The sequence below is a fragment of the Emys orbicularis genome, chromosome 1 (assembly GCF_028017835.1).
Source record: "Emys orbicularis isolate rEmyOrb1 chromosome 1, rEmyOrb1.hap1, whole genome shotgun sequence".
Taxonomy (NCBI): Eukaryota; Metazoa; Chordata; order Testudines; family Emydidae; genus Emys; species Emys orbicularis.
The window spans coordinates 207,990,081-208,005,951 of record NC_088683.1 but is presented as its reverse complement, the minus strand read 5'-3'; the positions used below and the strand labels follow the sequence as shown (position 1 = coordinate 208,005,951).

The 15,871-nt window shown below is 42.3% G+C and overlaps 1 protein-coding gene across 1 annotated transcript in view; it reads right to left on the bottom strand.

The window, feature by feature from the left end:
* The window catches only part of LOC135894483 (interferon-induced GTP-binding protein Mx2-like), a 71,381-nt gene extending 61,071 nt beyond the window's left edge, over positions 1 to 10,310 (bottom strand). The window contains exons 1-5 of the mRNA XM_065422623.1: positions 9,729 to 10,310; positions 7,759 to 7,951; positions 5,300 to 5,437; positions 3,861 to 4,015; positions 245 to 383 (exon numbers count right to left, since the gene is read on the bottom strand). Of these exons, the coding sequence (XP_065278695.1) occupies positions 245 to 383; positions 3,861 to 4,015; positions 5,300 to 5,437; positions 7,759 to 7,951; positions 9,729 to 10,310 (1,207 nt within the window). The remainder of the gene's footprint in view (positions 1 to 244; positions 384 to 3,860; positions 4,016 to 5,299; positions 5,438 to 7,758; positions 7,952 to 9,728) is intronic.
* Positions 10,311 to 15,871: the final 5,561 nt, after the last annotated feature.

The following is a 15,871-nucleotide window of genomic DNA, read 5'->3' as shown; positions in this document are numbered from 1 at the left end:
TTTTCAGTTTTCAAGATATTTGTAGGCATAGTATCAATGGCAATAGGGCCCCAAATTAAGCTATCCCTTTAGATATTGGTTCCCTTTTATTGGTGTGCAAAATTCATGTTATTTCATACTGGTTGTTTTTCCCTCATAGCGGGTAATTCTTTCCAGGGTTGGGGCAGGGTGGGAAGAATATTAGAATGCCATGAAAAATGATCTACCTTCCCCACATTTCCATTTTTTTAAAAGTATGTCTCACCTAACGTTCTCTCTCCATCAGGGTCTACCTCTTGAGCCATTTTAAGTGCCTCTGTTGTTGCGATATCCACATTACTTGGCACCACTACCAAATTTATAGTCTCTTGCTTGGCAATAAATTTTTTAATTAGTTTTTTGATCTGTAATAAAATATGGTAAGAAAGAAATGCAGTAAAGTTTGATGTGACAAATGCCATTGGATGCCAGGCTCCTCCTCATCTGACGAGGTGGAATGTCATACACATGATGGATACAATCATACAATAGAAGCTAATGTGCAAATTTCAGCGGCTGAATTCAGCCTGATTATCTAAAGGTAATCCAAATGTGTAACATGCCCCAGAACAGACTGCTATTATATCGACCTTGGGAAATTATCATAAAAATTTACTAGGCCAGGTACACAATCTATTTGATGAATATGCTAATGATATTTTACCTGCATTAGAGACAACCAAATTCTATTGTCTAAATGCACAGCTAAGAAAAAAAATCAAGTTGGATTATATTGACACGTCAAGATCAGATAAAATGTAGAACTAAATACATCCATCTCAAAAGTGTACCTATCACAATAAAGCAAAATGTCTTGTCTTTGCCTTTCAATGAGAGATTCGTAAAAAGTAAATAAAACTGACATGAAATTTGGCTGTTTCCCCCCCCCCACGTTTGAATCCCAAACTAGCAGAGTTTCTCATGGTTTTGTGTTGTGTTGCCAAATGTTCACACAGCTCTACTTATATTGAATTCATGTAATTATTATCCTATCTGAGTTTCCATAAATCTTCCCTTGTCTTCTATATTTCCCTTCAACACCATTTTCTGTCATATTCAAAAAGTAAGATGCTATATCTCCCTTATTTTGCATCTGGAGAATGTGGGCCATTCAGGACAATTGACATGTGCAGCTGGTGTCACACCAACCATTTTATTGTGGATAAAATGAGTAGAGTTGTACAAATTACTAGAGGTAATCTCATCGCAAAATAAAGTGATTGTTTTCCTGCATTCTGGCTGGATAAGGGACATGGTTATCTTTGATATGGTTACAATGTGTTGCCCAAACCCTTCTCATTTAATCAACATTTGCTGACATTTGTCAAGTCCTGCACCTCTCATTACAATTTACTATTTACATGTATCGTGGGGGAGGTACTAATACACATATCTACTATACATCACCATCCACCCCTCAAGCTCCTGCTAACACTAGGGCAGTGGTCTCCAACCTTTTAACGCCCAAGATCACTTTTTGAATTTAAGGGCAACCCAGGATCTGCCCTGCCTCTTCCCCGAGGGCCCGGCCTGACCCCAAAGCCCTGCCCCACTCACTCCATCCCCCCGCTCCATTGCTCGCTCTCACCACCCTCACTCACTTTCACCAGGGTGGGGTAGGGTGTTGGGGTTCGGGAGGGGGTGCAGGTTCCTGCTGGGGCCGAGGGGTTCACGATGTGGGAGGGGACTTTGGGCTGAGCCTGGGGCAGGGGGTTGAGGTGTAGGAGGGGGTGAGGGGTGCAAGCTCTGGGAGGGAGTTTGAGTGCTGGAGAGTGCTCCAGACTGGGGCAAAGTGTTGTGATGCAGGAGGGGGTACAGGGTGCGGGCTCTGGGAGGGGGCTCTGGGTTGGGGCATAGTGTTGCAGTGCAGGATGGGGTTCGGGGTGCAGGAGGGGGCTTAGGGTGCTGGCTCTGGGAGGGTGCTCAGGGCTGGGGGTTGCGGTGCGGCCTTCTGCCAGGCAGCACTTACCTCCAGCGGCTCCTGGTCAGTTGCAGACACAGCGAGTCTAAGGCAGGCTCCCTGCCTACCCCAGCCCCACACCGCTCCTGGAAGGGGCCAACGTGCCCCTGTGGCCCCTAGGGGAGACGGGGGGCACATGGCTCCGTGGGCTGCCCCTCTCTGCCAGCACCACCCCCACAGCTCTCCCGGCCATGGGAACTGCAGGGGTGCTGCTTTCAGGCAAGAGCAGTGCGCAGAGGGAGATCCCTTCCCCCCCGGGGCCGCGGGGCCACGCTGGCTGCTTCCGGGAGCGCCGTGGGGCCAGGGTGGGCAGGGAACCTGCCTTAGCGGCAGACACACTACACCGCTGGAGATCGCAATCAACTGGGAGATCCTCTAGGATCGCGATTGACTGGCTGGTGACCACTGCACTAGGTCTACATTACAAGTGGCCTTGTTCTTAGAATTCCTATTTGAATTATAAATATTTTAGCTTGTTACCTCTTCTAAAATAAAGACCAGAAAATCGTCACTCATTTGTACTTTATGCATTATCTTTTTCACTCCATAAAGTGTTCAACATGGTTCAGAAAAAATGAGTCAAATACTACTCTCATTTACACTGCTGTAAATTCGCAATAACGCCGCTGAAGTTTGAATTTGATCCATTATGTGGGGAAGCACTGAGAGACAGTAAAATTAATGGAGCCAATTTGTCTTTTCCTTACTATACACCAGGGATCGGCAACCTCTGGCACGCGGCTCACCGGGGTAAGCACCGGTTTGTTTACCTGCCGCGTCCGCAAGTTCGGCCAATCGCGGCTCCCACTGGCCGCGGTTCGTGGCTCCAGGCCAATGGGGGCGGCGGGAAGTGACGGCCAGCACATCCCTAGGCCCGTGCTGCTTCCCGCTGTCCCCATTGGCCTGGAGCGGCGAACCGTGGCCAGTGGGAGCCATGATCGGCCAAACCTGTGGACGCGGCAGGTAAACAAACCGACCCGGCCCGCCAGGCTGCTTACACTGGCGAGCCGCATACCAAAGGTTGCTGATCCCTGCTATACACCATGGTCCTCCGTTGTAGAAGAATACACTAGACAGAGATTTCTTTAATTATGAGCCTTTCTTTTGCTGAATTTCGTCTGTAGGGCTGACCAGCATTTGTTTCATTCTAAGTGACCATCACTCTTATTTTCAGCACTTCCTCCACCAATAACTGTCCTGTCTGTTGTCTACAACATCTTTAATTCTGGTTGTGAGGCAAGTTAACTGTATAGAATACTATTGTCTAGATCAGTGGTGGGCAACCTGCGGCCCATCAAGGTAATCTGCTGGCGGGCCGCGAGACAGATTGTGTACATTGACCGTCCACAGCTCTCAGGGGGCCACGGTTCACTGTTCCCAGCCAATGGGAGTTATGGGAAGTGGATCGGCGGGTAGTGTTCGATGTATCGGGGATCGATTTATTGCGTCTCGTCTGAATCAAAGCCGTACTCCACCTTGGCAGGAGGAGTAAGCGGAGTTGACTCGTCACCATGAGGACGACCAGGTAAGTCGAACTAAGATACTTCGACTTGTTGCGTATCTTAGTTCGAACCCCACCAGTAGTGTAGCCCAGGCCAGCACGTCCCTACGGCCTATGCCCCTTCCCGCAGCTCGCATTGGCCGCGAACCGTGGCCACTGGGAGCTGCGGGCAGCCCTGCCTGTGGACGGTCAATGTAAACAAGCTGTCTTGCAGCCCACTAGTGGATTACCCTGACAGACCGTGTGTGGTCCCTGGGCCGCAGGTTGCCCACCACTGGTCTAGATCCTCCAGCAAAAGCTTCTGTGCAAGATAATTTGTGCATTAGATCTCTACTAATGTAACTTAACTGTTTCCTAGCTCAGAACATCTTTTTGCATTACCTGTTCTCCAATGTCTTGTGGCTGATTTCCTACAGCCACCCTAGCAATCCCTGGAAGATCAATCAGTGTCAGATCTGGAACATTTGGAGAGCTAATTTCGAGGGAAATTAATTCCTGGCTAATGCCCACTCCTTCACCAGCTATTGCATTCTGGGCTATAAAGGAGGAAAGGGAAAGACAAGAAAAACAAATTTTAGAAACTCCTCATGGGAATTTCAGATTAGAACATATCAGAACTGGAAAGTTCCTGTTGCCCCCTGGGATTTTTTTTTTTTTAAGAAAGGCATTTTGGGATCCAACCCTGCCCACACAAAATCCAATGGAAATCAATGGGGCATGACTGGACTCCTTTTCAGGATTTGAGCCTTAATAAAAATTGAAGAATACACTGTCTACAAATTAAACTTTCAGAAATCTCAGTGTACAAAAATCAAATACATGGAGATGTTTTTATAAAAATAATAATATAGTGATACAATAAAATACTTAGCATTTACATAATTGGTTCCTCATCTCCAAAATGCTGGACATGCATTAGTTAATCCTTGACAACCTTGCAAGGTAGCAAAGGATTATTATACACATTCTATAAATGGATGCAGTGAGGCACGGAGATTAAGTGACCTGTCCAAGGTCATATAGCAAATCAGTGGCAGAGCCATGAACTTACTAGAAGGATATTGAGTGCCAGTACTTTGCTTTAACCATCAAACACCACCTCACAGAAGTGTGCAAGTACATACAACTGATTTGTTAATTCAAAATGACATCATTTTATAGCTGTGTGTTGCTGCTATTTCTTGATATCAAAGTAAATAATTTCTCATGAGAAACCTTCAGTCGCATAATTAGCTTATTTGACTTTTATGTCACTTACCTCGCTACCGTACCAATTTTTTAAAAATTATTTCTTGAAAACCTTAGAGAATAAATATATACGTAAAAACAAACAATGTTATGACCAATAACAATGTAGGTAACTACACAAACTAAGCCAAGGACAATCAAACCTTAAGCTTCAGGTCATAAGCTGATAGCCCTTGGGGTAGGAGAGGTGTTTTCTCCCATCATGTGGAACACTGTACAACTAGCTAGTGTCATGTGAGAACATTACATGTGTTCTTTTTGTCTTCCCCTAGAATGCTAGGTATTCATCAAAGCCAAGTGCAGGATGATGACTTAAATACACTATGGCCTGAGCTGGTCTGAAAACTCCTGGAGCAAATCATTTCTGATGTAAAATGCTGCAACGCCACTAAGATCAGCTGAGTTGTGCCGGTTTATTCCAGCTGTGAATGTGGCTCCCTGTGTTCTTGGCATTCTCAGCACTGATGATCAGGGTGTTAATTTGGGAAATGTTATGCTGCCTAACAGAAGGGAATAGAGGATGAAAAGGAGGATCTGATGAATTAAATCAGAATGCAGTAAATAGCACTTACCTTTTCTTATTTCATTATCCACCACTGAGGGATGGTGGAGTTCTTCATCTATATCCCGGTAACTAATTTTCCCTTTCCATTCCTGCTGAGGAGCCAGTTTTTTCAGTCTGAGCACTAAGGGACATCTGGTAACAATACCTGCAGTTGTCCATAAAGAGAGTTAATTCTGGTAACGATCATCCTTGTTACTTTGAATGGGTACAGAGCACACCACAGAATGTAGCTTTTCCCACAGTATGGAGAAGAATGCCCAAAGCGTTTCAGTGTGTTCACACAGCTCACACACTATGGAATCTCTGAGAGTTGGGAAAACATGCTGGGCATTGGTAGGGCAGTGAGGAAAACTATCATCCCATTTGTATGCAGCACTGCGCAGTGACCATATTTTAAAAGTTCTTTCTGTTTTGAAAGATTTCACATTTGTTTGAAAGGTATTTCATATAGTTAAAATGGGTAATGGAAACCAGTAATAAATATCTGAAGAGAGAGGAAACTTTAAAGGTGTGTGTATTGCTAGATGTTTTATACCTTTAAAATAGCTGTTCAGTATCATATCCCTACTATAGAATTGTACCCTGGTCCGGTTCTATAGTAGGGAGATCATTTTGTATTGCATAGGCTTGTTTAAATATTCTGTAGATGTATTAATTTCCATAGATTTTTAAGAGTAATTTCTACAGGACCCTGTTAGGAGTGCTAGTGACAATGTAGGATTCAGGCCTGTATTTTCACCTGAGATAGTATTTTGGGTTTTGCTTGCCCATTTCATTTTTTGATACACATACATTCTTACTAATATGTGTGAACAAAATGATCCTTACTAATATGTGTAAACAAAGGACAAAGATACTGTGTATGTTGCTTTTGCCTAGCTAGGTGGGTTTGTTAGTATAATGGGAACAGATAAGAGCAGTTAAAGTGTTACTGGGCATGGTGGGAGTGTAATATACAAGCATACACTTGAAGACTGACGCAACTCTTATCTCAAGGCAAGGTCAAGCAACCAGTCAGGACTGGCAAGGGTGGATTGGGGAGGAAGATAAAACACTAAAAGGCCAGAGAAATGCCTGCCCTTGACTGTAGCACATCCTCACTCCTTACCCCTCCCTTGGGGTACAAAAATGGTTGGATGAAGACTCCAGACCCACGACCTCCCCCAAAATGGAACATGACCATAAATTGTAAGGGGTGAGCATGTATTTCAGGTATACTTATGCCTGCGGAGGAGTGGGGGACGAGTCACTGGGAAACAAGGCTCTGCGGCATCAGAGTTATGGTATACATGCTTGCTGGAAACTAACCCAATAAACTTTGCATTGCCTGCACTTTGGACTTCTGGTCTTCTATTTCCTGTATGCATGACAAAAACCAGGGGAGAGGGTGAAGGGAAAGCCCTCTAACAAACCCTGTTTAGTTTTAATAGATTTTTAAGGCCAGAAAGGACCATTATGACCATTAGTCTGACCTCCTACATAACACAGGCCATAGAATTGCACCCAGTGATTCCTGCATCAGGCCAATATCTTCCTGTCATACTAGTGCATATCTTTTAGAAAAACGTTCAGTCTTCATTTTCATTTCATAGAACTCTATTGGTTTCAACTCTATTAATCTCCATGGCACTTTCCCTTTGGGAATAGCAGCCAAACTTGATGGATACAAAAAAGGAGGAGACTTCCACTCTGGCCTACCTCACACCCAGAAGGTGTGAAGGTGAAGCAAAGACGCGGAAGAGTGCTCTGGAAGTACTGTGGTTTACCTGCCTTGTCCCTGGCAGTTCTTCTGTTGTTAGACAGAGTAAAGTGGCTCAGAATAACACCTTTTGCAGAGCTTTAACATAGTGTCTTTTGTAAATATCTGGAGCGCAATGCATGTGTCTCCCGTTTAGACACTAGCTTCAGCATATGCTGTCAGAAGGTCTTTTGAGTGCCCATACTGCCGCCTCTGCTTGGGTCATGAGAGCTGCAGGCAGGTGTCCTCCTGTGCCAGCACAGGGTTCTCTGGAACAAAGGTTGCTATTATCTGGCTAAGGAGCAGTTGATTCCGTCCACACAATTACCTCTGATGAATATAAAGGCAACATCGAAACAAAACATCTTGATGTTATTGAATCTAAATGTTTCAGCTGACCCAAAATGATGTTTCCAAAAGTTGTTTCACAATTAAGTCTGAAATACGAGGTTTTATTCCCTTACGGAATGAAAGCAAATTTCAAAATAGTGTCATTTCCCACAAAAGGGATATTCCAGTTGCCGCACAGTTCTCATCATAACAGTGTTTTCTGTATGATGGGATTGGGAAAATACAAATTCTTTTGGGTTGTGCCAAGGATGAATCTTAACCCAACTTTCAGTGTGCCCAAACTGACATGAAGTACAGAATATCAGATAGAAACACACCACTGCGACTTGGGGAAGAGGCAGATTTCTGAGATGAAAAGCTGAGAGGTAAATTCTTACCACTGCCTCTAGGAAGAGCGACTCCGGACAGGGCTTCTAGAACCGAGCTTTTTCCAGAACTCTGGTCTCCAATCACTGCAATTGCTGGCAAAGCCAGGTCCTTTTCTACTCCGAGCGCTCTCAGGGAGTCAATGAGATCAATACAGGGACGGATTTTCTCCTCATATTGGTTGTACAAGGTGTGTACTGTGTTCTGTAAGAATAACGTTACATTTCATTTGAGCTTGTTTCACAGAATCAGGCGAAGTTAAACATTTGTGTGCCATAAATCATGTATATCAGCAGCAAACTATACTTCACCCCACCAGACCACTCGCTTTTAACTGTGAGCTACAAGCCTTCTATAGTGTTCTTGACAAGGTAAACACATTTCTGTAAATTCAGCAAAATTTAGCTAATTTGCACCAATGGCTGAAATATCTATTGCAAATTACTGAATTTTATAAATTAGCAAGTAAGTGACTACACAATAAGAAAAGCAAGAACAACACCCCATCAAATGCCCTTTGCTCCGTTATTTTTGGTAACTGCAGTTTTTTCTTTTATTTATTTATAATGCATCATAATGTGCTAGTTCATGTATATATAGTAAAATAATGAAGGTCTTAGTAATAAGAAACCTCAGTACATTATCCCTATTAAATCGCTGCTGTGTGCTCTGGAGAAATTTACAGTTTGTATGTGAGTCAGAGTGTGCAGAGATAAGTGAGGTTCTGCTGTAATTTCTTTATGGGCTAACAGCTGGCCAATATCCTTTAGATTATTATGTTGATCCTTCCCGTACTCCCTCCCTTCCAGGGAAGGATATTGTGCCCAGGGAAAGAATGAATACACCCGATTTTTTTAAAAAAGGTGATTACTTTGATGTCACTTGTTTCACATACCACCTGCTGTGTAATAACACATGAGGACTCCACTTTTATTGAACAAAACTGGCTGTTTATTAGAGCAGTTATTTACAGTGCTGTTCCAACTACATTTTAGCGTCCCTGACTGTGCATACAGACTGACTTCCTGCTGCCTCCTCCAAATTCTTCCCTCAGGCAACCTCTCTCCAGGTCTCAAGCAGGTTGCTGCACTTAAGGTATCCATGTCACTTTGAGAAAACTATTATTTTATGATTTAACAGGTCAGGCTGCTTCCTATCTTAATCTAAAATTTGGTATCGTGTATGGAGATAAAAAGCTAAATTCTTATCTTCCACTCTGAATTAAGAACACTATTTCAGGAAATAGATATATATTGAAACAAAATACAGAATAGCTGTCTTTAGTGATAAGTAAGACAATACTTATCACCATGGGGAAAATATTTTTGCACCCCCTGATCATAACTGCAATTCTTATTATCTAATAACATTATTTAACTGCTTTAATAACTTTAATATAAACTTTTCAAATGTCTATTGTGATTTTCTCAGTGTTAAACATAGAATATTAAATAAGAGTCTTTGTACTTCTATCAATTTCTATTGAAAGCACTGGAGCCTCATGTAAAAAAAAAACCCCAAACTCAAATCCCATAATATCTGTTTAAAGTTTCTTAATGTGAATATTCATTAAGATATACATTCTAGGGGAAAGTTGGAGTTAAGCTGTGGCCCTTCTATTTTCTATGCCTACATTTTTTTTACACCTGCAAATGAAATGCAGGGGCAAATCTTAGTAATTACACGACTGAGCACCTGGCCCCCAATCCTGGAAATATTTACGAATGTGATTTACAAAGTACTATATGAGTCAAAGGGATTTACACATGTGCATGAAGTTAAACATGTGCGTAAGTGTTTGTGTGTGCAAGTCTGGGCACCAATCCTGCAATCACACACAGAGACAGAACTGTTTTGATCTGTGTCTGCAGACTGTGTATGCAGAAGTGAGCCCAGACCGCTGAAAATTCAGCCCTGACAGCAGCTGAACATTAATCTCAGAGTCGTCAGTTTTCACTCAAATGCCAAATATGTGACTTGCCTTATTCTGTTGCTCTTGGAAATGATATATTCTCCCTTGCTGTTTCATCTTTTCTTGATGATATTTCCCAGACTCCGCCCACTGGGCTTCTGCTATGTGTCTCTGAATCATCTCATGCCACTCTGGAGGTGCATTCTGCATGCAAGGGTGTGGCACTGCAGTAGCTCCTTTTGACTCTGTTGGTTGCAGTCTTGTTAAAGCTTCTTTTGACTGCGTTGAGAGTGATCCTGGAAAAACTGCTTTAGTCTGGGCTGGGAAATATCCTGGGAAAGCTCCTTTTGACTGGGCTGGGTGTGATCCTGTAAACACTGCATTTGACGGCGTTGAGAACAATCCGGTAAAAACTGTGTTAGTCTGTGCCGGTGCGGGCGATGTTACAAAACTGTCTTCTGACTCTGGCGGGAGAGGTACTGCAAAATCTTCTTCTGTCTGATTTGGGAATGATCCCGCAAAAACTGCTTGAGACTGTGTTGACAGCGATGCTGCAAAAGCTGCATTTGACTGTGGGGGGTGTCTTCCTCCAAGGAATACTTGTGATTCTTTGGCCATCAAGTAAGTTCCAGGCCCTGCCTGTGCCGGCATCTTACGCAGTGATGGTTTATACATTATTTGCCTGCTTCTTTGCTTCCCAGATGAAGATGCCCAGCAGCTCTGGGACTTGTTCATTAACTGTCACTGAAAAGCAAATGTCTAGTCCAGCAACTCCTCTATATTGCTCTGAAAACAATACGTGGGCTTGAGTGGATTCAGCTCTGCGATAGTAATAACTATGGAGAAAGTCAAAACCAGATTGTTATTGGTTGGGCCAGATCTCTGCTAGAACCGCTGGTGTAGTTCTTTTCAAACCAATGGATCTGTGTTGGTTTGTACCAGCTGAAGTTCTGACCCCTTATTTGTACTGCATCACTGTGCTGAGTTGGTCCAAAGAAAATGCCAATTACTTTTAATGGGAGATTTTGAAACATTTTAACGTTTTCCCAAATTTCCCTCAAAAATGCCTTTTTAACAATGATCAGCTCTCAAAAAATTATTTTCAATCATTTTTGTTTTTCATTTAAAAAAATCAGAATATTTTGATCAAAGTTAAAAAAAAAACCTTGTTTTCCCCCCATTATAGTTGAAAAACCATTTTTTCATCAATAGAATGTTTTGATGGAAAAAATTGTGAGCAGCTCTACCAGTGTGATAGGGGGTATGAGCAGAATGCTTCTGCCCCAAGAGTGTCCTATGTAAGGCCCAGATCCTGCAAATACTCACCCCTACACTTACATTTACTTGGGTGAGTTGGGAGTTTAGCACGTGTGTGTCTACAGGAATGGGGCCTAAATGGACAGTTGGCAAACAGTGGTACGGAGCACAAACCAACACTCCACTCTCCAGCCATTCTTTTTGTGGAGAGTTTCCATGAGCCTGTGGATTTAGAAAAATGACATTTCATTTTTCAAAAAGGCAAATCTGGCCAACTGGTGGCTGGCTCTTTACAAGTGGGCCACTCCCTTTGCTTAAAAGTGGCCTGTAAAAGAACAAAAAAGGAGTTGTGGCCTTTTTGCTGCATTATATTGTGAAAAGGAGAATTGGAAGTTTACTCTTTTTTTCTTTTCCTGTTTAGTTTTAATGTAGTAAAAATTCAGGTCTTGTCTACCCTCTTTTTCCTGGAAGAATGTCTGGAGAAATAGGAGGTTTACGATCTCACAGTTATTAGACTGATTGAGAGAGGCAGTGATTTTTTTTTCTTTAATGCAGTTGATTTAAAAATGGAGGGGGCATTTGTTTTATTAAAAACCTACTTACCTGAGATGCTTGAAAAAAGAGTAAGAAGAAAAATTCTTTAGTGGAAGTATCATAACCCTCATTCCTTTAATTAATGGCTGATCCAGACTTCCGGGTCTTCTAAAACAGTGGTTCTCAAACTAGGGCTGCCACTTGTTCAGGGAAAGCCCCTGGCGGGCCGGGCAGGTTTGTTTACCTGCCGCATCCGCAGGTTCGGGCGATCGCAGCTCCCACTGGCCGCGGTTCACCGCTCCAGGCCAATGGGAGCTGCAGGAAATGGCACGGGCCAAGGGATGTACTGGCCGCCGCTTCCTGAAGCCCCCATTGGCCTGGAGCAGTGAACCGCGGCCAGTGGGAGCTGCGATCGGCCGAACCTGCGGACGCTGCAGGTAAACAAACCAGCCCGGCCCGCCAGGGGCTTTCCCTGAACAAGCAGCGGCCCTAGTTTGAGAACCACTGTTCTAAAACAAGCCTAGAGCAAAATGGGGAAGACTAGACTTGACATTAGTTACAGTTCTAATGCATAAAAGGGGCAGGAGGAAAAACAAAACAACAGACTTTTTTTTTAAAAAACAACAACCAACCATTTAGGGTTTCTTTATACTTCATAAACAAGAAAAAATGGTACATGTCCAATTTTATTTTTAAAGTCACCTTAAATCAACACTTTGCCGGCCTTCAGTCCTGGCCCTGAGGCAGCTGAGCTAGACTGGGTAGCAATCAGTCCCAAAATGCTCCTGAAAACCCCTGTTAATCAGTGGAGATATCTCACCCAAGGAAAAATACATGGTTGAAATAGGGACACTCTTTGGAAATGAAAAAAATAAACAAAATAATAGAGGAATTTTTTGAAAAAAATGTCATTTTTTAACTAGCTATAGAGCTGGCTGAATTTTTTTTCAAATTTTGTGAAAAAATTATATTTTCCAAAAGTATTCCACAATTCTCTCCTCCTCCTCCCCCCGCCCCTTTTGTTGTTGTTGATAGGACTGCCGGTAATAAAGTCACACGTATTATTTTCCTCCAGAGCAACCTGTACCCCCATTCATCAATACTGTATAATGGTGGATTAATTTTTCCCTTGCTTTCATGTATTTATCTCCCAATGTGTCATTAATCCATTCCTAAATATACATTAAATTTTACCCATGATTTTGTTAGTAATGAAAATTATGCATTAATTTGCACAATTCTTTTAATATGTGAACCTTAATAGATTCCTGCTCACTTTTCCATAGCTGTCTTGGAGCTGTAGTGCTAAAAGAAATAGCCAAAAGTCACTTTAGTCACACTACATGCACAGGGGGCCTGACTGTTTAGTAAGAAGGTGCCATTTTCACATACCGCCTTTCCCAAACATAATTTTAATTCAATTTTTGTCCATCTGAAAAGTGGCACAGACTTCTGCCTGCGATATTGTTGTGATTGCCTCAGAATTACTGGCTCTAAACCCCATCCTCTTTGTTATACTTTAATTCCATGCAGCCTCCCACAGGAATGAAAGTCTGACCAGACACAGTGCTCACAGCACTGAAAACAATTAGATGGTTATCCAGGCTATTAGGCTGAATTCCCGTAACAACTCCAGCATTCTCAACACACAAACACACACGCACCCCTAAAAATGCACCACACTTCAGCAATTTAAAACTTTGGCTCCCAAATACATCCTCATAAAGAGGAAACAATCATATTCATAACAACCTGTATCCGTATGGTAGTAGAGATAATGATAATTTTATAGGGAGAAAGCCTGTGCCCAAAAACTCATTTATTCTTCTCTCTTATTTCAGATATCCTTACAGTGTCTACCAGCCTACCCACATTTAGCTATGAAAATAGATGAATTAAAGAAACACACAAACTTACTGAAAAGAGAAGGAGAAAAATTCCTACCTGCCTTGTACTCAGCCCAACAGGAAACTATATGCATCCGAAGAAGTGGGCTGTAGCCCACGAAAGCTTATGCTCTAATAAATTTGTTAGTCTCTAAGGTGCCACAAGTACTCCTGTTCTTTTTGCAGATACAGACTAACACGGCTGCTACTCTGAAACTTATTACCCAATATAGAATTTCCTTCTTTTCTTTATCCACAGCTCCACCCAAGATACCAAACAGAAAACAGGAGAAATGAAACTAACGCAAAAGCAAGCCACTAGCATCACAATGAATTGATTTAGCAATTCAATACAATTTCTTTAGCCACTGACTCCACCCAGCTTCTCAGACAAAATCAGGGGAAACGAAACTAACCTGAAAGAGTTCCCTCAGCATCACCGTAAATTGGCTTCACAATGGAATGCATCTTCCTTCTCTCCTATGCCTTATGTCAGGCTGTGAGATCTTTCAACAGACAAGTGATTCCAGAATCAGTGTTGCATTTATTCTCACATGTTGTATTCATATATGGTTATTGCAACTTATATTTATAGAAGGTTGCATTAAAAATCAATAACTACAAGGTGGCAGGGTCTAGTGCAGGGGATCCAAACTTTACAGTAGTATGTACTGCCTCTCAGTCTCGCCAACCCCAAGAATTCAAAAATAATGAATCAAGTCCCCAAAAATCAAAAGATTGGCTTAAAAAATTGAGATTTTAAAAAATAATAAATGTTGGGTCTCTTTTTTTTTTTTTTTGCCTTTGGGGTTTTTGAGCCTTTAGATTTCATGCATGCAAGCTTTTCTTTGCAACCATAAGGACTAGAAACCAACTTTAAAATGAATCTGAAGCACCTGACTCCAGGAGCTGGGGCTCTGAGAAAAACAACAAATATCATGGAGATTCATGGTATAAAAGTCTCTTACTTTGTAAGTGTTGTAGTAAGGCTGTAGTAAGGTTAAGACATAGACAACAACCCAAAGCAAAATGAATCCACACCCAAGATCAATTTCTGATCCATTCAAAAAATCAGTCTTAGTGCCCCCCCGCACATTCAAAAATCAGTTTTCCCAACAATCCTAGTCAATCTCCCCAAACACACAAACTCAAGCCTACTCCCCCAATCCATTGTCTCTTCAGCCTCCAGATTCTTTTGTCCTGTTGCTTCACTCTTGTGACAGTCTGAACCCCTATGTTCCCCCTTTTTACAGGACTATGATAAATTCTGTACAAAGTATGCCTTGTGAAGTGTCATTTGAAAACTCAATTTGCTGATCATTATTGTCCTGGTAAAATGTGTGTGGCAACACTATATGTAAAGTTCTGAGAGTCTATTGTATGATATTACTGAGACATGTTCCAAGTCTGCAAAAATAGTCACAAACCAGGTGTCAACAAAATCAAATGGACTGTCGCCTGTATAAGTGGCCAATCTTTGGCAGGCAAAAGGGTGTGAATGAGAAACCTACATCTTGACAAAGAAACAGCTGGAGGTTCCTGTCTCCTAAACCTCAGGTGGAAATGATTTTCAAAGAAAAAGGGAACTATATGAAAGGAGAACCGATGCCGCAAAATACTTCTCCATTTCTCTCTGCCCATGGCATCAACAACACCGGAAGGACGAGGAAAGTAACATTGAACTGCTGGAGGCAGGGCCAGATTTACCCCTTACGCTCCCCTAGGCACAACACCTTCAGCACCCCCTCCGCCTAAAGCTGACCTTCATGTTTTCTGTAAAAAATGAAACTTTTAACCCACCTTAAACTTTTAGGCACCTTTAGAATGCTGGCGCCTTTAAGTACGTGCCTACTGTGTCTAATTGGAAATTCAGCCCTGGCCACAGAGGTCCTGGCTAAAAAAAATCCAGCCAGCAAGACTACTGAAGCACATGGTGAGAGAGAGAGACCCTTGTTTTGAATTCATTTAGCTTGTTAAGTTAGATATTAGTTGCATTTTGCCTTTATTTTCCCGTAACCAAATCTGACTTTTATGCCTCATTACTTGTAACCCCTTAAAAATCTCGTTTTATGTAGTTAACAAACTTGTTTTATTGTTTTACCTAAACCAATATGTTTGGATTGATATGTTTGGGAAAATCCATTTGAAATAATAGGATTTGCGCATATCATTTTCTATTAATGAAATGACAGACTTTATATGAGCTTGTATTGTCCAGGAGGGTGCTGGGCAGTACAAGATGCACATTTCTGGGGGCAAGTCTGGGAATGGGAATTTTCTGGTGTTACTCTGCAGTGTAATTCATGAGTGGCTGGCCATAGCACTCATACAGTATAGCTGGGAGTGTCTTACATGCTGGAAGTTGTGTGTGGCAGACCAGGAGTGGTGGCTCTCACAGCAAAGCAGTGTAAAAGGTGCCCCAGGTTGGAGAAGTGAGGGGCACAGCTATTCATCAGTCCAGATTGTACCTTGGGTAATTTCACAACTCTCTCCAGCTGTCGTCTCCTCTCCATGTAGGGTCCCTAGCTCCAGATT